General features: G+C 38.8%; 1 protein-coding gene across 1 annotated transcript; it reads right to left on the bottom strand.

The window, feature by feature from the left end:
• Positions 1–8,162: 8,162 nt before the first annotated feature.
• kmt5c (lysine methyltransferase 5C) lies at positions 8,163–22,247 on the bottom strand. The gene is made up of 9 exons (XM_023297967.3): positions 21,880–22,247; positions 21,279–21,411; positions 19,607–19,772; positions 19,368–19,477; positions 19,058–19,221; positions 17,537–17,556; positions 17,210–17,346; positions 16,916–17,088; positions 8,163–15,149 (listed from the first exon to the last, which is right to left on the bottom strand). Exons 2-9 carry the CDS (start codon positions 21,389–21,391, stop codon positions 9,814–9,816), a joined length of 6,219 nt encoding a protein of 2,072 aa, XP_023153735.2. The 5' UTR covers positions 21,392–21,411; positions 21,880–22,247; the 3' UTR covers positions 8,163–9,813.
• Between the last annotated feature and the right edge of the window lie 967 nt (positions 22,248–23,214).

Here is a 23,214-nt window from a genome sequence, read left to right as displayed (position 1 = left end):
TCTCCTGAATATGGATTTTTCTCCCTTATCAAGAAACAATATTTGAAGTATTTGGGATCTTCTAAACCCCACACTGCGAAGCTGTTATATTTGATTTTACATCAAGTCTTCCCTTTTCTTGACAAATGCCTTTTAGTCCCACAAAGCTGCACAAGCTAGAATTTGGGCTGAATGATTCGGAGAAAATATGCAATTGCGATTTGATTTGCAATGTGGTGATTCAAAGTCAAGCTACATTTCAATATTCACTGTGTAACAGATTTAAAAGATGTGATAGAGCATTAGCACATGAGAGACCATCAAAAGCGTGACTGCCTGACAAGCTGGATGGCATGAATTTGTACAATCATGAACACAACCATTTAAACCTTGAGTCAGTTGCTTAACATATATCCTCAACTTCAGCTTCTGAAATTTGCTAATGTATTGTTTCAAATTGTGAAATCGGTTTGAAGTCAATTCATTGTTCAGCCCTATTGTAACTCAGATGGCTGATGTCGGTGTAATATGCGTTTTTCTAACTGAACCTAGCACACTATACCTAAATATAGCACAAGATATGCACACAAATAAGCACTGCATGGTTCACACTAGAAACATGAGTGAGGCAAATGCCACGTCATGGCGTCACTTCTCAGAATGGCAAGGCGGTCTGCGTCTCAACTCAAAGGTTACGTTGACAGGCAAACCCTGACATCATAGCTCTTTACAGTGGTATTAATGACTATAAATATCAGCAGCCTTCACTCTATCTTTCATCATTAACAATACATCCATTAGCTCCAAGCTGTGCATTTAGAAATGGATGTGAATGAAATGAATCCCCACACAGTGGAGGCTGTCCACCTCTTCATTCAGTCAGTGACTCATGCAGAGGTAACTTTAACACAGTATTAAAACTATTACACCATATCATCTATTGGTTTCTTTAAATTAGGTATGCATTGAATTGTAAGTCTGCATCTGCCAGCACTTCTCCTTTGACTGATTGAGTCAATTCAAATCGAAGGCTGTGTTTAACAGGTTTTCTTCATCAGGCTCAAGCTGGACCAGTAGTATTAATTGGATGAGAGTAAGAGCGCAGTTGCAGTAAGCTAAAAGGATTGCTGTGCTTAATCAAAATGACACAAGCAACTGTAGCTCGTATAAGGAGACAGTGGAGTTGCCTTAATAGCAGAGAGTTAGACTTAACAAAGAAAGACAGGCATAATGATGGTAAGAGCAATATCCCATCTTCTGTAGCTCTTGCCGCTGTCAAATACACAGGGCTTTGTTACACTCATAATTTATACTAATACACTGACACCTCAGCCAGTAGCCAGTCATTTGAAGCTTGTGCCACCTGTCACCTGGGAAATAATGTGCAATGCCAATACACCTCTCTAAAGCTTCCTCCTCTGTATGTCTTAGTTCCTCTCTCTTCTCAGCCTGAGCTTGTGTCTTAGCATTAGAAACTATTTGTGTTTTCTTGCTACTTTACTAATGACGACTAGAGGTTCCAGTGTTCTACATTTAACACAGTTGGCCATTTTGCAGGGCCACAGCTGGCATGCAAGGCTCATTTCCCATGACAGATTACAATCCCGAGTCCTAAACGGTGGGAACATTAATGTGGCTACATACATACTGTGCATGCACCGTAAGTTAGGGTTTAATGGAGTTGGGATGAACTCGAGAGTAAGATGAAGGGCGAGTGAAATGACGTATCGTTGAATAATTAAAATGCTGAATCCTAACAGAGTTAAAATGGCTGGAAAATATTTAATGAGCCACAAAATGGAATTCCACTGTATTTTACATTAAGCAATGCTGCAGGGAGAAGTTAAACACAGTAGTGCGCAGTAGTGGTGAAGGAAATATTCAAATCTTTTACCAAGCATAAATATCAATACAGCAATGCAAAGATACTCCATTACAACTATAGGCCCTGCATAAATATACTAAAGTAAAAGCACAATATATCTTTAAAAAAAAATAAATAAAAAAACAGTCATAAAAGTGGTTTGGTCCCTCTGGCTGAAGGTACATTATCACTGTCAAATGACTAATGTGGGAGGAAAGAAGAAAAATAAGTTCTGATGCACAAATGTTGTCAGATTTTGGACATTTTCTGTAATGTTTAATTTTTGCTGAGATCATTTGAACATTTATTGAAATCAAACAATGTTTACAGGAAAAAAAAATGCTATTTGGTAGAGCTGTTAACAACATCTACAATGTCAGCCCAACAACTCACCGCTTTTTAAAAGAAGTGTTTTAAAAGTTTGCTACATCATATACTGTCTAAAATCTTCATTTTAGAGGTAACTAACGCTGTCAAATAAATGTAATGGAGTACAAAGTACAATATGTAGTGAAGTAGAAGTATAGCATAAAATGCAAATCCTTACATAGAGTACCAGTATCTAAAAATTAAGTACAGTACTTAAATGTACATGTACATGGACTTAATCACATTCTACCACTGGTGAGCAGCAGCAGCTAAGTATATTCACTCAAAAAGTAAAATTGTTACCAGTTCATGATCCTACTTCATAACAACAAATATTGCACTTTTTACTAACGTATACTTATTTTTTAGAATTTGAAGATAAAAACCACAAGATCAAATTATGAACTTAAGTATTTTATCATAGATTACAATTTAAAAGATGTGTAACGTGCCTATTACCTTTAGCAGTTCCATTTTAATGACATTTCACTCAAAATTTCCCAGATAGTGTCATGCTAACCCCAAAGCCTAGAGGTGAAAACACTGAATCTTTCATAAGAAAAATGCAAATATTTTTTCAAACAATAAATGAAAGCAAATATAGCTAGAAGAACTGACTTACCTATTCGGTGTTTTTATTTATTTATTTAGTTGTTTATTTGGTAGGGACTGTGCACATTAATGAACGCCCATTTATTCAGCAATGGCCGTAAATATGCCGGATTGTAGCACAATGCTAATTTACATCCGCAGTCCCTAAGAAAAAAAAAGACAGTGATAAAACAATAAGCAATAAGTCACAATAAAAGCATAAAATCATCTCCCAGTAGATTTATTAACCTTCCAACTACACTTACTTAAACCCTGGCACCGACTTGATACTGGTGCATCAGCATTAACAATTTCATAATGTAATACATAATTTCAATCAAGTGACATTTTCTTACAGAACTTTTTCTTTTCATACATTTTTCTGTTGATACACTTGCACTGTATTTTGCTTGCAAGACCTTGGACTATGGAGTATTTTAACATTAAATGGGGATGTGCAATTTTAAAGCCATACACTTTTGCAATAATCAGAGAACAGCAGTGGGAACAAGGGGGTCAGTAAATCTGGCACATTTTAATATATTAGGGCTGAACAACTGGCTGCAAATTTCTGATTGCAATTTTTCTTACAGATATTTTGATTTTCAATTACATTTTTCAAAGTCGAGTTGCAAAACACTACGTAAAAAGAGTTCAAACATGTGACAGAGCCTTACCACATGAGAAACCATCAAAAGCGTGGCTATCACAATAGGTGGATGGGAAATTATTTAAAAACATTGACACGACAGTTTAGAACCTGGGTCAGACATGCTGTTTAACATTCTGTACATCTTCAATTGCAGTCTTTGCAATTTAACAGCATTGTTTCAAATTCAAATCATAAGTTAGGCCCCTTCAAATATGCTAACTAGATAAATACCAACAATCTCTCCCCAGAATTGCAGACTTCACCTTAAATGGAATGTAATTTTACGAATGTAAATGACTTGATATCATGTTTTAATCAGATGCTACAACCAACCTGAAGTCACTGTTGACTCAATGGGTGCATGAATCTAAGCAGAATAAACCTGTACAGTCTGTTATGACAGCTAGTTAACACTGGGTCTTGATATTAATGTGAGTCAGTTTTATTCCTATGTTCTCCTTTCATCTGTCCCTTTAACTGTACCATCTCCAAGACGCCCATTCCCTGACTGCTATAACAGATAATCTCTCCCTCTCTTTCTTTCCGTCCTCATTATGAGAAAACTGTTATACTTGGCAACAGAATTAGCTGCTCGGCTGGCAGTGAGAGCTAGAAAGAAATGGAAGAAGTGGGTCATGTGCTAGAGGAGAGGAGGGAATCGAGGGGAAGATGGGAAGAATGTTGGTTGGGTAGGATGAAAGCACAGGTAGAGAGGAAGGAGGTAAAGACTGAGCACGAAACCAGGTGGGTGAACACTTGCTCCCAGCTTTGAAATTAACCAGATGAATATATAAAAGCAGGAGGAGACTGGATATGAAGCAGGTTCAGGGAGGAAATCACCAGGAGTCTTAGCAGCTGACAGTAAACAACAACTTTCTCTGAACACTTGGCTGCAACATATGATTTATGGATTATTACGTCTTCTTCTGATTGCAGGCTGTGGTGGGAATATCATATATAATAGCAGCTAATATGTACACAACAAACTTAATGTGGATTTAACATTACTTGGAGTTCTCAGATCCAAGTATAATACCACAGTGTAGCAATAGCAGGTCACAAGAAACAGTCTTGCCTCAAAAACAATCCCTTTGCAGAAATTGTATCATAATTATTTGTGCTTTAATGTATATAGGAATCACTTTAATGCTGCAGCTGATAAAGGTGGGGCTAATTGTAAATACTTTACATATTGCTACTATCGTAAACTTAACATCAAAATATATTCTTTGATTTTATTCTGAATTACTAATTTGAATTTGCATATTAACAGGTAAATGTGTGTGTGAAATATAACAACAGTCCTTGTGTGAATGTACTTTCCACCATGTTACTGAATAGTGTAAACAGAAACCAATGTCAGGTGGATATGCGGTAGTAAATTACAGTAGATTCTTGATTTTGTCAATCAAATCTGTGGTAGAGGTTAAATAATTAGTTAATTAATCAATCAGTCAACAGACAGAATATTAATCAAAGTACTCTGAAGTCTGCTTCAGTCAAGTTTCAAGGACTAAAGAAGGGCCTAAACTGATCAAACTTTATTTGCCTGTAATGTTTTCAGGGGTTAGGTGAAAGAATGGAGGGCAGAATAAGACAGTGATTTCCAAACATTTTTGAAATTATCTCTAGTCGCCCTTCATGGACAGCACTTCTCATTAAGTCTATTACTCTAATTTGAATGTAAATTAATATAAATATTGCTAGAATTATTTTTTTTATACTATTGAACAGTCAGTGTTTAGGTCAGTTTGGCAATAGCAGACATTTACTGAATTCTACAGATAAGTACTTGAGTACCTCCATTTTATGCTTATTTATAGTTTACTAGCTTCATTATTGTTAATCAAATGATTTCATTCATAATAGCATATCAGTCAGAGAGACCAAACGAGCACTTTTACTTAAATATTTCAACATTTTAGTGCCAATACTTATGTAATCTTACTCATTTAAGTGTATTATTTATGCCGGTCTTTAGCTTGTATCGGTGTGTTTATTAGATATTTTATATTGATGCAATGATATTTTACGTGAGGAAAGCATAATTCTTCTACCACAGCAGTTAAGTCAACTTTGTACATTGGTATCATTTAGGGGGAAAACCTGGACTTTTAAAAAAAAGTATCAATTTAACTAAGTATTTCAATAATTTTCTATTTCCTACCTACCTGATTTATTTATTATTTTAATTAATTTCACAATCAAATTTATACCTCTTACTTATCTCAATTGAAGCCATTATCCATTAGTGATACCCTGATTGGGAAACACTGATATACGATGCTAACGACTTAGCTTAGCAGGCTAGGCTACTAGCTAGAGGAATGACGGCTGTGGCGCATATCGTGGCCAGTTTCACAAACACAAGACCACCAAATTTAACCGCTTCTGAATGTGAATCATCACGTCACCTTACAAATGTCCAAATGAGGGGGAATGTTCACTAACTCACCGTTTTTTCAGTCTTAAACCGCAGTCTGGTAGTCGAGTCCAACTTCAAGCCGAACTTTCAAGGCTAATACGAATATCCAACATTTCAACGGGCCTGTCTCTGCTGGTGTTGAAAGGGTTTATGCAGCTTTACAGTCCTACTGTCGTCGAAGAATCACCGAATTAAAACCAAAAAATTGCGACGAATATGTGAAAACAACGCGAAGAGTGTTTTCACTAAAGTGTTTTTACAGAGTAGCTTGTCAGCTGCATTAGCTACCTGAGCGCAGTGTAAACAAAGTCTGTATTGATACCGTATGACTTTATTTATACAAAGCATATGGTTTCATATAGCAACACACGTATTTATACAACCACACTCACCTTAAAATTTACAGAATATTTTATGACCAACTAATTATTTGCAGTTTCTTAACATTTAAAATTGTGCAAGAGCTGCAAGAACTGATTAGTTAACAACTATTAAATTAATCACCAACTATTGATTGACCAGTTTGAGTAATTTTCTAAAGTCAGACTGCTTTGATTGCAGTTTCTTAAATGTGAATAGATTCCACTTTTTCCTCCTCTGTGACAATAAACTGATTATCTTTGGGTTTTGCACAAAAGACATTTGTCATATTGGACAGCTAATCGATTACTCCAGAAAATAAGCAGATTGTTCGACAAGGAAAGCAATCACTAGTTGCAGTCCCACATTTTAGGCAATAGCATGGTATTGTTTTTGTATCTTGGGTTAAACTCCTTGTTTAGACGACTGTATGGACCATCATTTACAGATGAGTTTCACACACATATATAAATAACAATTTTTCAATGAAGATAACATTAATCAGAAATACAGTCTAGACATTGTTAAATGACTATTGTAGTTGGAAAATGGCTGATTCTTAATGGAATATCTACATAGGGGTACAGAGGCCCATTTCCTGGGTGACTTCAAACTTTTGAACGATAGTGTGTATGTATATATATATATATATATATATATATATATATATATATATATATATATATATATATATATATATATATATATATATATGATGTACATACATACAACATACATATATGTATGTATTCACACACACATCTTGCAATTATCTTTTGGTCTTTCAAATATAACCATCATGAATAAACTTCATTTGAGGGCGACTCTCCACAGGTAAGGGAATGTGTTTGGTGCAGACTGCAGCAAACGTTACATCATTTTTACATTTCTTTCAGGGAAATGCAAATGCAAACATAGTCAATCAAATTAAAACTGTGACTCATAGTTCAATCACAATATCTCTAGAAACAATCACAGTAAGACTTTTTTTTGTCTGTGCATGTATTTGAGCACTACTGCAAAGCTTCTCTATGTCTCTGTTGGTGAATCTCCACTGTTTTAACAGAGTAAACAGATTGATCAGTGGCTGCCCGTCTGAACTGTAGTCACCTCTGTAGAAGCTCTCGTCCTGCCACTGCCTGAATATGTCAGTTGTCCTCTAAGCAGACAGGGTGGAACATTAGGTAACATTTAAAACATAACGCATGCATCAGAGTAAAATAGAAAGTTATGAAAAATGAGAAAACTGTATTTTTTCAGGTTATTCCAGTGATAATGATCATTTAGCTTTCTATCTAGTACTTTAAAGATTTCTTATATTTAGGCTCCAGTGTAGTCACACCCGCCTGTCACATAACAGGTGGGGGTAAAGCAACTTCTGGGCATGCAATAATTTCTGGTTCCAGCTTCTCAGTTGTGAGGACTTTGCTTACTCTTTGGTTTTATGTGACTGGAAATTACATTTCTTTTGACAGCTGTTAGACAAAACAAGTGAATGAAGATGTTCCCAAGGGTCATATTTTGCTATTTCATTAATTGTCACTGAAAACAATCTCTACCTGAAGCCTCAATTCTGGAGACCATGAAGAGAATAATTACGAGAAAACAAAATAAAACTGTCTTAAAATTAATGGTATAATCTCAAGAAGGATGTGATGAATGTGTAATGAATGGAAAGATTACTGGCATCAGTCAAATCAACCAACTGGTCATCGCTAAAGTTATTTATATTAATACATCTCATCATCATGATTATTGCTGTTACAGTTTTCCTTCTGGTAACATCCTTTTCAGATCTATAAACGTGTGAATGTACGTTTCTTTTTTATATTAAGGATAAAATATATGTACTGTTGTAAAACTGCAGGTTAATGATAACACGCACGTGAGTATTTAAAAGAGTCAGAGAGAAAATACAAAACAAGAATTAAGTATCTTTAATGATATAGGCTACATTTGTACATTTCTACAGCAGACTTTCAGTAAGACTAACTGCCAATTAGAAAAAAAGACAGAGAAAGTTTTACTTGTAACAACTGAAAAACTGGATAAGATGTCAAAGGCTTTGAAATTAAATACTCAAGGTAAATATTCAGTTCAGTACTTTGTCCCATTAAATAATAAAAAGAAAAAAAACATTTAATAGTTTTGAACAATCAATATGAAATATAAATTACATTAAAGCACCTTTTCAAGAATGAGGATATTGAAATAAATAATTGGCCTTTCCATATCAAGACAGTACATTTCAGGGTAGTAATGTAAGGCTGTGCAGTCACACTGAACACTCCTGCCCAATGATGTAAAATGGGTTCAACATACAGTACATCATTACATGAGGGTAATGCTCACGCGAGTTCCACAATCAACAGCAAATAACTCTGGTTACAATATAAACACCTATGAACATGTAGCTCCATCAGCCACAACAAAACAACTGCAAGTATTGTAGATGATGCACAATTTATCCTTCTGTTCTCTCCTTGAAAACAAGACCTAAACAACAAAAGTGAGCAACTCTGTGAAAAGATTGTCACTTTTTATTTAATGCAACATGACAATATTCGAATGTTTCTCATAGTCTGCCAGCTGGGTGTACTTCCATTACAAAGATGCCGTGTTGCGCTATCCCTCAATCCATTAAGCACAACTGGCCTGAAAAAACATATTGCAGTTCCCCCCCACCGTCACTCATCCACATCTGTACTCAAGAGAGCAGCTGTGAAAAGCTGCAGTTCATGAAACGCATCTTTACCCAGTAGAGTTGCCCTAGAATATATCGTTTCAGGTTGTGAAATTGTTTTACTGTACACTGTTCCTGCACGAGCCTTTCATTTATGCACTAATGAACTTACATAAATCTGGCAAAGCGACAGTCACACGATCAGGTATGACGACACACGTTACTTTGATCCCTCGAGACCCACCTGCCAAATGCATGCACACACCCACACACAAAGACTTGCACACACACACACACACACGGTGAGAAAAAGACCTTACTGTGAGTATAAAAATGAGGGTAGACAGGGTGTCAACAGGTGCTTCAAAAAGTCACAAGAACATATCAAAGTCTGAGGCACAAAGCTGCCTTTTTAAAACCCACCAATACAAGTACCGCCAACCAGTGATGGTGGTTTCTGTCTCTACTGCCATACATGGTATAGAAAAATTCATACATCTATGCTACAGTACAGTAAGAGGGCTTTCAATGATTACAGGGCCTGTAGGTTCAAACTCCCACTCACATATTTAATGCTTTGTTTTTCTTGATGCATTCAAAATTTGGTATGCTATGCAGATTGTATTTAGATATTTAGTTCTTAAAAAATCATACAGTAATTAAAACACTCCAGTAAGCCTCCTTTACATAAACCCTGTACAAGTCATTCGTATATTAACAGTCCATCAAAATAATGATTTAGAAAAATGCCAGTCAGTTGACTTTAATAACCGGTAGACTATGAATTACAATGCTTACAAAAACATTTTCTTTTTTGTGGCAGATACTGTATAATCCCCCTCACAGAAAAACAACATCCAAATGTAGTCTGGAATTCCTGCGGGTATAAATCAATCTGAGTACTGAAGATCTAAGTCTACTGTGCCGTCTGTCACCACCAACCTCACTCGCTTGGGTTTTGTGGCACCCATGGAGTGAGATGTTGGAACAGGTCCGTAGTGTGATGTGCCTTGGTGTTCTCCAGGCTGGCACTGCTGCTGCATGTCCTTTCTGCAGTGTTCTTCCTGACCTTTTAGCCCTGAAAATCCACCCAAGGCAAAAGATGCTGGGTTAGACAGCTGGGGTCCACAGGGCTCGAGAACCAGCCGCCCTTGTGTGCCTGAAGGTTCCATCAGACAGTGGTAGGTGTAGTTTGTTGAGCCTAATCCTGGGTAGCCCTCAGCTCCATCCCTGAGACCCAGGGTCAACGAATGGTCTCCGCTGAAGTTTAGTACGTAAGGGGGACCTTGATAGCCATAAGGGAAAGAGGCTGAGGAGGTCGAGGACTGACTCTTGTTTGCTGGTGTACCAGGAGGTGTACTGTGGGCCACTTGGGGGCTGCTGTGCTGAGACATGGGCGACAGAGATGAGCCAAAGCTGAAATCAAAAGGGTCTTGCTGAGTGTAACATGGCTGGTGTTTGTCTGAGGTTGCCGCAGTAGACTTATCCTGTTTCAAACTCTTGTCTTGTGGTGATGAATAACCGTCTGACATTTTGCTAGGAAAGAAGAAGGGTCTTGGCAGCCCAGAGAAGTTTCTGTATGTCATGTTGGCTTCACTACTTTCGTGTTTGTCAGATGACATCTTACTTTTACTAAAAGACTGAGGAATAGAGGAGTTGGGCTTGTTGAAATGAAGACTGGATCTGCTGAGGTTTGTGGAGGAAGCAAGATGGCTGACATCCTTCCCAAATCCATGTACAGAAATGTTGTCTTTATTATGGCTTTCTGTATTAACACCAAATTTCTGACTCTGCTGGGTCTTCTCAACAACACCAGGCTTTGCACTGAGTGTTCTCGACGTGACGGTCGGGCTGCCAGCAGCCATGATGTCTTTACAAGGTGCACTATACAAGTTCTGACTCGGGTTCCCCCCCTGAAACTTAAGCACCCTGTGAATAACTGTAGAGGTTTTCTCATGGAAGTTTAATGGATTGTCCGGAGGATTGGGATTTTTCACAGTGAAGAGTTGAGGAGAGAGGAATTTATTCGACATTTGAGATGTTGGGACGGACTTTGTCAGGCAGCTCTGGGGCATTCCCCTGACTGTGTTTGGCTGACTACTTGGAAACGTTTGAGATTTACTAGGAATGGTCATTCGATGGAAAGGGCCCTGGGTTTTAAAGTTGGACTGGGTTTTTGACTGGCTGGTGCTCGGCCTGACGTTCATAGAGGATTGAGTTAAAGTAAGAGGATTTTGAGATGTAACAGATGATGCTGCTGTGCCAAGCAAACGAGGTTTGTTGGTTACAGACAAAGACTGGGGTTTGAGGTCTTCTTTGGACATCCGCATTCCTAGATTTTTACTTATAATCCGATCCTTAACCATCAAGTCAGAGTTGCCCAGAGCTGAAAAATTGAAACTGGAGTTGGGTGGGTTTCTGTCTTTGCAGGTATCCTTCACTTCGCATTCCAGTGGAACCGAGTCACTTTTGGAAGAAATTAGGCCTGGAAAAAATTGCAGATCCTCACTGGTAAAGTTATTTCCTGGACTAGGAGGGCCAAGGTACGGTGTTTCAGTGGTCCATGTATCAGAGGGGCTATGAGAGAGGGGGCTGCTGAAAGGATCTGTGGGTGGATCCAGCGAACACAAATCTGATGGAGATGATGGAAGTATGTTCTGTGGCTGATAATACCCCTCAAAGTTAAGACATTGAAAATCTAGAATATCATCACAACAGTTAGTGAAGTTAGGCTCACCAGAGAGCATGTTATCAGCAGTTGTGAATGGAGGAGACTGGGATGGGGGCTGGATGACAGAATTAGAAGCACTGGAACAGGCTGTGGGCTTTTCCAGAGTCTGAGATGAACACAAGCCCTCAGAGAGCTTTGAGAGACTGTTATCAATTTGCTGGAGAGTGTGACTAAGGCAAGTGGTGGGTGTTTCTACAGGCCCACACTTGCGTGTTCTGTCCATTTTGTGCCTCTGTTTCCTTCCTCCGCTGTTCATCTCTGGCCTTTCAGTGATTCTATCAGGAGCCAGGGATATAACTTCAGCTTTATTGTCATTAAGAGGCGATGACAGTGACAGTGGTGATAGAGACAGAGAAAATGGAGGTGGTTCTGTTTTCAGAGGGGCAGAGTGGCTGTTGAGCCTCTGAGAAGATGGACACTCTTCTTTGAGCTTGTTAAAATCAAGACATCCTTTCTTTTGTTTCCCGAAAATGTGACCCCTCATCTCTACTCTGGGCTCTATTTTCAGTCCGGTTTGTAAGAGCTCCTCTTTGCTCTCCACCTCCCAAATATCCTCAACTTTCCTCCGTAGTTTAATTACTGGTAATGGAAGACCATTGAAATCCAATTCTGGTTCCTGCTTTTGTTGCAACCCACTTTCAAATAAGCAGCAATTCTTTACAAAACGGTCCTCAACTTTTGTTTCCTGGCCTGAAGCCAACATCCCACTGTCATTTTTGTTACTGTCGATTTTTTCTGATAGCTGCTTGACTCCAACAGGAGGCTCTCTGTCAATTTTCTCTTTAACTTCTACGTTATTGTTGGCAGATTCACTGGGCAGGCATGCACTTTCAGCGTCTTTCTCTGATTTCCCAACTGTGGATAAATTTATGGCTTGCTTTTCATTCAACCTCTCCCTCCTTTTTTTCATACGATGCAGCCTGCTCTTTGACTTCTTACTAGCCTGCACGTGAGCCTGAGCTGCCTCCATCTCCATGTTTAAAATTGATACAGAATCCATGATGGCTTTAAAAGGATCGCATGTCACCAACTCATCTCCCTTTTCGGTTTTTAATGCTACATTTTCAAATCCTGCACTTTGCATCTCCCACACTTTACCCCTTCTCCTCTTAAGACGAATCTTAAAATTAAGGCCAGGCTTTACGTCCTCTAAATCACTTTGTTCGAGCATTAATGCTTCCACCTGCTCTTTCTTTTGAGATATATTTAAAGCGGATTTCTTACCAAACCGTTGCTGGCTTTTCGCCAGATTAGCATGTTTGCCCTCTGCAATCTTATCAGTCTCTTCTGTCACAGCCTGGCTGATGTCATCGTCATCTTGCCTCTCTAATTTACACATTCGAACTTTCCTCAATAAATGGCCTCGCTGTACTTCGTTAGCTCTGGAGCGAAGCACTCTGGTAAAGGAGGTTTGTTTTGTCATCCTTTTGGGACCTAACTTTTGGACTTCTGTTCTCCTAGGTCTAACTTTCACTTTGCTGCTCTCCCCTGAACATGGAGGGATGTCCTTTGTTAGAGCTGTAGATGAATTTAGCTCAGTGACTTTTTTAGAAACCTGATCTGAAACAGACTTCAGAGTTTGTTCAGAGACCATTTCCACAGAACTGCGAAATGTACGTTTCTTCAGAGGTATGTTGGACTGTGTGTGGGCCTGTGGATTGGTATCTGGTGTCTTGTGAGGTAGTGGATTGAGGCAGGGAGTCGGTGGGTCACTGTGCCTCTGTGACGACTGAAGCTGCAAACTTTCCACACCAAACTCAGTCTTAACTGTAGCTGGAACTTCTTCGCTCAAGCGCCCCTTTGTACATTGCTTTTCTTCTGCTTTTGCTTTTGCTGCTCTGGGCCTCATCTTTCGTCTCTGCGCTGAACGATAGCACCTGCCTCCATTTATTTCAGTTTCTTCTGCTTCCTCCTCGGCACTCTGCGTTTCTTGAGAGATTAAGTTAGACAACCCTCGTCCTACAATATCTCCCTGCAATCTCTTATCTATTAAGGATTTATCTTTTCTTAAAATATCAGATAGCAGAACCTTTGCTTGCTTGATAACAATATCTTCTTCATGCCTACTCACTGCCTGTCTACTCAAACTCCGAGTCATTTGTGTTGATACTTTAAGCACTTCTTTCTGCTTACATGCATCCCTGACGATATTTTTCATAGACTGGATGTTATTTTGCGCTTTCATTTCTTCACTGGACACGATTTTACATTCAGACTCTTTTACTTCTTCAAGAACTATATTACTTTTACATTCTACAACTGTTGATGCAGAGTTTCTATTTTCTTTCTGCCCTTCACTCTTGTCTTTTGAAATGTTCTGTTGGTCTTTTTGTACACAAACTTTTTCTTCTGACACTGTTTGTATTTCAATAACCTTGTCGTTCCTTTTTTTCTCACTGTGGGACGAATCATCAACAATCTCATCAAGGTGCCGCTTTCTTACATTAACTTTATCTATGGCCTTAAAAAGCATTTCCCTCACCCCTCTGTTACCTTCAGCTGTACAGATGTCTGAACTTCCTCCCTGCCTCTGCTGAGATCTGGATACTCGTTTTTCTACCAGGGTCGCTGGTTTAGGACACTGGCTCTGCCTGCTCCTTCCTCTTATGTCCATTCTTCCTTTCCTGTCTTCACAGGTCTTTCCAGCTTCAAAACTTTGTTGCACTGATAACCTCGTTAGATTGACGGTAAGGTATTGCTTCAGAGATATTAGTGGATTGTCCCCAGCTTTCTTTGATTCATCTGTGATGCTCTGACAGACCTCTGACAGGGATGACGCTCTGATAGTCTTGCGCTCATTTTGCTCAGCAGTTGGATTTTGAACCTCAGCGATGATGCAGGATTCAATGCTGCTGCCTTGACTTTCTGTGGATGCATTTTCAGTCTTCTCTTGTTGTATTGCACTGCAGGTTTTGTCAACCTCAACAGGTGGACAAACAGTTGTAGTGTTATCCGTGTTAGTGGACTCTGTCTGCTGTGTGGACACGGCGCGAACCATGTCCTTTGTTCTTGACGAGGTCCTCATGTGTACCGCTCGCTTGCCCACTGCTTTGATAGGCTTCCCATTCACCGCTGTGTTACTTACAGCAGGTCTGCTTCTCTGATGAACTGACATGGAGGAATTTAGAGTGAAAGGCTTCAAGTTTAATGCACTGCTGTCATTTTCTTCACCAGTCGAGTTTAGTTCATTCAGCCTGTTATCTTTTGGCTTTACTTCCTCCAGCTGTTGCAGCAAGGCCCTTTCTTTGCTTTTGGGATCCTTACAATTAAGCAGGAAGTCCACTGAGTGGCGCCGTACTCTGATTGTAAGGTCCCTTAGAGTAACCTGGGACAAAAGTGGAACTGCCCTGCACTGTTTAAACGTGGAGGATTTTAGTGGATGCTTTCCTGATCGTCTTTGCTTCTCCCGTCTCCACTCCTTTGTTTGACTCAGTTTTCTGTTCTTCAAGGCATTTCTCCTCATCTGCTGAGTAAAGGAGTTCCTTGAGGGGATGGCTATGAATTAAAGACAACAAAGAATCAGTTGAAGTTAGGATTTTCTGTACAAAGGAATTTGTTTTGTTGATGTGTGTGTTTATTCGGCAGTTAATATCATGTTTAATGTCATGTTCAGCAATAAACATGAATGTCATGTTTAACCAAATGTTAGCTCTGAAAAATAGCCTTTGACAAGATTGTAAGTTTTTCCTCTATCTATCCTGTGACCCATTTACTGAACAGAAACATCCTATAATGCTATCCCAGCGTGTGATGATGTGGAAGCTGTGGCATAAAAACGCTACATCTTCTTTTCAACATATTTTTTAACATTTATACCATACCGAATGTTTTCAGTTAATAATCCACATACTACCTAGATGGTATTACGACTCCTTAAAGAACTGTAGTATTCAGAGTTTACGGCAAAGCTGTTTCCACCATCTACAAATTTAATGTCCACCGTCCACAGGCACAGCTCTCATGTTTGAAAAGATACACACAATCCATCCTCCACCTTTAAGCTAACTCTTCAACAGAAGCAAGACCATATGCAGCCTAATTAAAACTACAACACACCATTGATTTATTACATGTATAAATCAATAACTTTGAAAAATTCTAAATATTAAGAGTTTTAATTTATTTGTGAGAACTTCCACCTATTGTGTGATCTTTCCTGTCTGTCCCCAAGGAAGATGCCATCTAATTATTTTAAATCCTACCTGCTAAATCCTTTGTTTTGCCATGATTACATAAGCATATTTTGCTACTTTAAACCAAATACTATTATTTACAAATGGAGAAAGCGATGTCGTTAAACTTGTTTGCAGTCTCCATATTACATGCAGTCTTTTGGTCATGTGGAAGCATTTTCTATTAAATTATATTACATACTAGGCAATTTTTCAAACATGTTTACAGGTTATGGATGACTGCACTCACAGTCATTATAAAGCTATTCCAGACTCCCATCTGGCTCCTGAATAGTGAGACAAAGTTGTTCATTAACAGCCAACTGGCTGCATTAACTGATCTTGTCTGTGGCCTATCGCAATACAAAAATGTCCTGCGGACCGCCGCCTCACCAATTTTCAACCTATATTCTATCACTGTGGACACATGAAAAGATCTCTAGCCTTTTCACAATCATAGTATTGTCCTCGCTTTGCAGTGTGAATTTGTGGAAGCTGTGAGTATGCATAAAATTGCAACAGACATATTGATGAAAATTGCATGCAAGCATCACGACATGATTAAAGCAGACCCATTATTTGCCTGTACGTCTCTTAAGAGAATCGTTTAATTAATCTGTTGGAACAAGCGCTGGAATATACCTTTTAGAAAAAACACAGACATTTCACAGATCTTTTGTTGTCTTAATTTTTATGAACTCTTAAAAAAATTAAATGACAGCCATGTTTCTACTCATTTAGCGCTAAGTGGACATTAATGAACAAGCAGTGTCAGTGATCCTTAAGGCTTTTATTTTAATGATGCTTTTAACAACCGCTGAAGTTATGAGCAGACTGTCAAGTTTTTATTATCACAACTTGTAGTATAATTGCACTGTTCAGCTATTATTCCTGCGATTTCTCTGGTGTTCACTACATTTGTACAAAGCCAACAAAGAACATCTTCTGTCTGAATTAGGTGACAGTCAATATTTTGAAATTTTCATTTTAAAAGAATGTAGCAGTTTTATGAACGCAGAGTTATGAACTACTTTTTAGCTTTCATGATTATTTAGAGGATAATTTAAGAGAAAACCTTGAACTGGTTACCTTTAAAGATACCCGAGTGTATTCCTGGTGTTATCGGCCTTGTAGGAAAGTGACCTTTTTCTCTGTGGTGACGAAGATATCTCTCTCTCAGGCGGTACTTCTGGCCCACAGGGTCCTTCGTTTCCTCACATTCAGGCTGTTTCCCTCTGTGCTTGAAGTGGCCCTCTCCATTCCTTAAAAATGGTGAAAATTACTAAATTAAACAGAAGCTCAAACGTCAACAAGATAATCTTCTGTTTCGAACAAAAAAAACAGGCTTTGTTAAAGACAGTGTCTGATATCTGATGGACACACCTCTCACAGGTGCAGCATTCACACATTTCGTTGCCTTCACCAAAAAAGCTGGCACCATAGTAACATGTGATCTCTTCCCCAGGAGAAATGGGTCGAATGACTTCAACACAAGCAATATTCTTTTCCCCAGGGATGAACTGGGTGGGTGAAAACCACAGTAAAAGAAAAAGACAAAGGCTTGTTAATCAATGAAACACAATAAACAGCTGCAAAATACACAATCACAAATCTTGATAGATTAAGAAAATAACATTTGAGCATTTATGCATTAATTAATTTATTTATTTATTTATTTATTCATACGAGAAATTCTTATTTCATTATTACCTTGCAGTTTGGTTTGCAATCTTCAACCCAGAAGGAGAAACAAAAAGAAACACAGATTAAAAAAAAAAAAATCAAGTTTTTAATTTAATCACAGCAATGAATAAAGGACACAGCATTTTGTTGATCAGCTGGTCTACACCGACTTCATTTCGCAAAAGCTTCAAGGTTAAGCTGATTAACTTTCAAAACACTGTTAAAAGAAATAGCCCTCCGAGTGGATGGAACAATTAACTCAAATTTCACTGGACCTTTTGTATAATTGCAATTCAGTTCACACATCAGATTGATATGCTGTCTGTGAAGAGCAATCTGCATGTATTTACTGTCGACTTTGTTAAAATGACTGTGCTGTTCCTTTAATTAACTATACATTAATTTATGGGAACAATTTGATTATGATTTTTAACTATAATCACTAGTAAAATACAGTCATGGTACAAAACACATTCATCATTATACATGAATCATTTTCACTGTTGAGTAAAATTAGTACATATATATTGTATATATTGCACTCATTAATCGACATTTAGCTGGACTTTACATGAACTCATCTAATGACCTCAAAGCAAAACAGCAAATATTGACTGACTCTCTGACCCTAGGTTCATGGACTGCACAATAACACAGGGGTGACACTTTATGTAGATTTGAAAGACTAAAGAAAATCACATTAAGAAATTAAGCTGATAACACTGTACAGCTATAACAGAAAAATAAGGATATCTACAACCTAGATTCCCATGAAGATTGAGCAAAATAGGAAACAGCAATTCTTAAAGATAAGAAGAAGTTTGTCCTGCTGAAAATGTAATACATTAACAAATATTTTTTGCCACTGTGAATAACAACTGAAGTGCAATATTAGCACAGCATTTTACACAGAAAAGGTCAATAGCCTGGACAAAAGTTGTGCTCATGAAAAACGCAGATCCTAAGCATCACACCTCATGCTGGACAAATTTGGTTGGCAAATGTTAAAGCTTACCAGCCAATATGCATTTAATCAGGACTCTGAACAAAGCAGAAAAACTATATCAAGGGATGATCTACAAGTATCTCCAGTATATATCAAAACAACATAAGGCAGCTACTTCTAATCCAGCTTTCAAGCACATGTGCAGGATAATAATAATAATTTGAGGACACAGTCGTCAGTATTTCTACAGTTTAAATTGCAAATATATTTGGACTTTTTCCTGATATAGCATGAAAAATCGTCATTGCTGAATGCCTCAAGTTCTTGGCCTCATTCAGTAACGTCAGTGATTAACAAACACTACAAAACAATTGAGTAACACTTAGTTGTTGTGTAACATCACTGCATGTAATAATAGTCCCATCAATCAATTTCAAAGTGACAGCAGCTTGACACAGACTGCACCAGTAAAATGTGCTCCTGGGGAAATGATCGGCTAATGAAACTCATAAGCAAACACTCCTATCGGCTATGAAAATTTTTAACTGGTACACGTATGTGTGTACTGGAAAAACATTAGTGAGAAACGCAAACAAACTCACCGTGGTTAATAAAAGCTGCAGGCCCGAGCCAGAGCTGAGCACAGCGCTTGCGTGTGGAATACATCACGCTAAAGTCATTGACTCCTGCCCTCAGCACGGCACTGTCAGCGGGGCTCAGCTCTGCTATGCAGCCCAGCAGGACCTCCACCCGCTCCCCTGCAAACCTGCAGAGCAACAATTCAACAGTCACATAGCTACAATTTAAAAAAAAAAAAACAAACACTCACACAGTCCACCACAGTGCTGTAACAGTAGCAGTTATTGTTGCTGCCGTCTTGACAAATACAATGAAACAAGTGTGAGTGATTACCAGTGCCTTGTTGAGGTTATCTTTGCTCCGTTGGTCTCTGAGGAGTATCTGTCACAGGACTCGATCTTGACACCGCTATCCAACAGGAAGGCACTGAGGTAGCGATAAACCTGCAGACATCACAGATGGATTAGGATTGTGTTCTCACATTCCAGTGACAAGTTTAAAAGACAGTGATATGTTCCTATGAGCCAAGCACAGATACTAAAAGTGGGAGACTTCCGAGCGCAAATGCTTACATGTTGTCTCAGCAGCTCCTGTCGATGGCTTCCCAAAGCATTAAAGTAATCACCAGCCAGTTCGCCCACCGTCAGTGCCTCAAACGTAGCGTTGAAGTCATGCGTACGTTGAAACCGCAAGAGGGTCTCTTTGAGGTTACCCCAGCGCCGAATCTCTGGTGGGGGACTGAAGAAGAGCAGCAATTGCAACAGGGTCAATTCCACATAGCCTGAGTTAGTCCAAGGTGCTGTTTTAAACACTGAATTTTAGGTACTGATGTTGATTTTAGATATAGAATTCCCAGTATTGTTTTAAATCATCAAAACATTTTTGTGCTCAGTGAACACTTCTTGGTGCGATCAAAAGAAGATGCAGGGTTTAAAAAAATACATAAATAATCCATTTTCTCAACGATTTCTATGTTTGTGACCATTTCCAATTTACCACAACTACTACACAACATCAAAAACACTCAAACCGGTCACTAGTTAAACTTGAAATGAATTATGGCTAATTCATAACAGCAAAAATGTTGTTATAAATTTAGATAATTATCCCTTGTGCATCTTTGCTGTAAAGACAATTATAGATACAGCATATTCCAGTGTGATAGACAATGTGCACAAACTTTAACACTGCATTTAACATACTGATACAAAAAAATTAAAAACTCAAAATTCAAATAATCAAACATTTGAATAATAATTATTATTAATGATCTGTTATTAGCATTTGCATCACTGTCACACAACAGTAGATTGTTCCCTCCACTGAAATTCCACTTACATCACTCACAGGTAGCCTGCAGTGACAATGCTCTTAAATCAGAAAGCTTTAATCACAGCATTAATCAAACAAACAAAACATGACTCCTAATTCAGCTTTCTCGTGTACAGGGAGGACTGTCCTGAGAATTTAGGCTACTTTGCCTGAAGGTACAGTTTTAAACGCAAGTGTAGCTTGTGAATTCCAAAGGTTTTGTTGAGTTTGGCACTAGTTTTAAAAATATCTAACTGACTTGTACAAGAAATGGACAGCAGGCGTCGAGCAATATGATCTTAACACAAACTTCAACACAAATCTTCACTGAAATGGTTGGTATTATATTTTACATGTGTTTAATTAAAAAAGAACTTTTCAAAATTTATCCTTCAATGCTGATAGGCTGTTACTCGTGACATGTAACCAGCCAGACAGTGACTAGGTGAGACACTGAGGTGATACAGAGAGGGAGCTGTATCTGAGCCAATACAGTGCATTTTTTAAATAATTCATTTGATCAAGAGGTGCTTAGAAAAAATAAACGACATTGGTGATCAAATTTAATAAATCAGCCATGCTGGTAATCAGCCTTTATCTAGTGGACAGTGTGTGGGAACTGCATTAAACTGCACATCTGTCTTCTCAGCCCACACAGGGCAGTAAGGCACAGCTATTTGATTCAATACAATGCTTAACTTATGTCTGTAAGTTATATACATATAACTGTATGTAAACTACCTTAAGGACAGGTTGGGCTAACAGGGCATGCTCACACATGTCACAGTAAACATTCAACCAGTCACAACAAAAGAAACCAAAACAATAGTGTGTAAATGTGAAGGCCAAAGAGACATTCCACCATTGGTATTTTAGATTCTCTGACTGTGACACAGTTTGATTTGGCTGCGTATTACCAGAGTGACGGATTACCTGATGTTCATCTTGTGGGTGCTGAACCCCAGTAACGGGTCCAGCACCAAACCGGTGGCCAGGTCATCGGTCTCACACAGCTCCTTCACACTCATTCTAGTGCATCCGTCCATTGCCTCCCACCATCAGCATGCTGCAATCACAGGGTCAAAGTATCGCTATGGCAGCAACAACAGCAAACCACAATCAGCTACAAATTTTGCATTTCTGCACATCTAATCTGCAGATGACATAACATTACATTAGTCACTGGATCGCTTGCTAAAGTTAGCCCACTACCCCATCGTGCAGCTCGGTCTATATCTGCATTCTGTGTGTACTACTGTGGCAATACACAGCGGATGATAAGGTTACGTGAGAAAGGAATGTGACAGTGTTCCCTTTAGCTTCCATAACACATTAGCTTAGCGTGCCAGCTTGCTGGGTAGAAACACTGTGGAGGAAGGAGGCTAACATTCGGGTAGCACTAGCCGTGTGCAGCTAACGTAACATGACTGCATCCTACCGTTGATGAAATCCAGTTTCGGAGACTGGATCTGTGAAGCAATGTGCTCCCACGGTGATGTAAAGACACATATAGATGCAGTGTTCAAAAACCTACCTGGGAGTCTTTTGTAGTAAACGAAGGTATCGTCAGATAGACAATTTATCGCAAGCTGCTAGCTTGCTCTGGCTCCCGTTCGCCTGGCAGGGAAAGTTAGCCTAGCAACATAACCAGCTAGCTTTCCGCCGTCTTGCTGGCTAGCCCGAGCAGCCGCATACGAAAATGGAGTCTCCTCGTCACCTCTGGAATTTGCTGCTTTGCGGACGACTGTAAATCCCAGTTTGAATTTCAAACGCCAGAAATGCACCGCAATCAGCGACGAATTAGTTTAGAAATGTATATGTTTAGTAGCTGCTAACTAGCTTTGCCAGGCTCGTCTAGTAGCAAAAGTTGATGAGCGACGTTCAGCGCAACCGAACTTACCATTGACCACGCCCACATGCTGCGCTATTCGCTTAGGTCAAGGTCAATTTTGCAAATCAAACCCAGTATCGTATTTGGAGCTCTCTGATTGGTCGGTCTCTTTATGGGTGGAGCCACTCATGTTGTTGGATAGTACAGTGGCCTCTATGGCTGCTGGAGAGCAGCTCACTCTCACAAGAACAGCTATGCAGGGTACAGTAAGGATGCAGTCACCAGCAGGAAAACCAGTATCAGCCTGCTAGCAGGACAGAGAAGCCTCACATGCTTTTGTCTTATCTACTGTAAATGACATGTCTAAGAGAAGAATTGCTAAAACAGCTGCCTGCAATTGTAATTGATGAGGAATGCAGTGCCTTAGATGGGTGTTTCAGAGAGGTATTAATTATTTTTGTCTGCAGTTATGGGTTAAACAATGGGCATCAGTCACTATATAAGCCATCCAAGCTAAAGTCACTATGATGTTCAGTTAAAGGGCCAATCTGCAGTTTGTACTTAGCTAATAATCATCAATAATGCAGGTGTTTCAATCAAAGTTATTAAAAAGAAATTCAACTTATAACGGTTCGAAATAAAAGCATGCTTTACTACTGTGTTTGCAGATAACTAATGAAAACACACCTTTACAACACCAAATGCCGCACAGGACTAGTTGTTTTTGTGTGTTAAATGGCCCACTAATCAATTTCAGTGAGATAAAATATTGTAATTTTTTTGTAAATGACATGTTTAAGACTGATGTTGTTTAAACAGCTGTCTGCATAAAATTGTATTTTCCGAGGAACTCATTGTACTTGCACTGGTGTTGCAGAGAGGTGCAATTATTTTTGTTGCAGTTTGCACACTATAATTAAGGTTAAGCAATGGTCATCCATCACTCTATAAGCCAGTTGTCATTAGGAACTTACTGCACTGCTAAAATCACTATGATATCCAAGTTAAAGAGCCACGCCTCAGTTTGTATTTGGCTAA

The sequence above is a fragment of the Amphiprion ocellaris genome, chromosome 19, assembly GCF_022539595.1.
Source record: "Amphiprion ocellaris isolate individual 3 ecotype Okinawa chromosome 19, ASM2253959v1, whole genome shotgun sequence".
NCBI lineage: Eukaryota > Metazoa > Chordata > Actinopteri > Pomacentridae > Amphiprion > Amphiprion ocellaris.
This window is presented reverse-complemented; position numbering and strand designations above follow the sequence as displayed.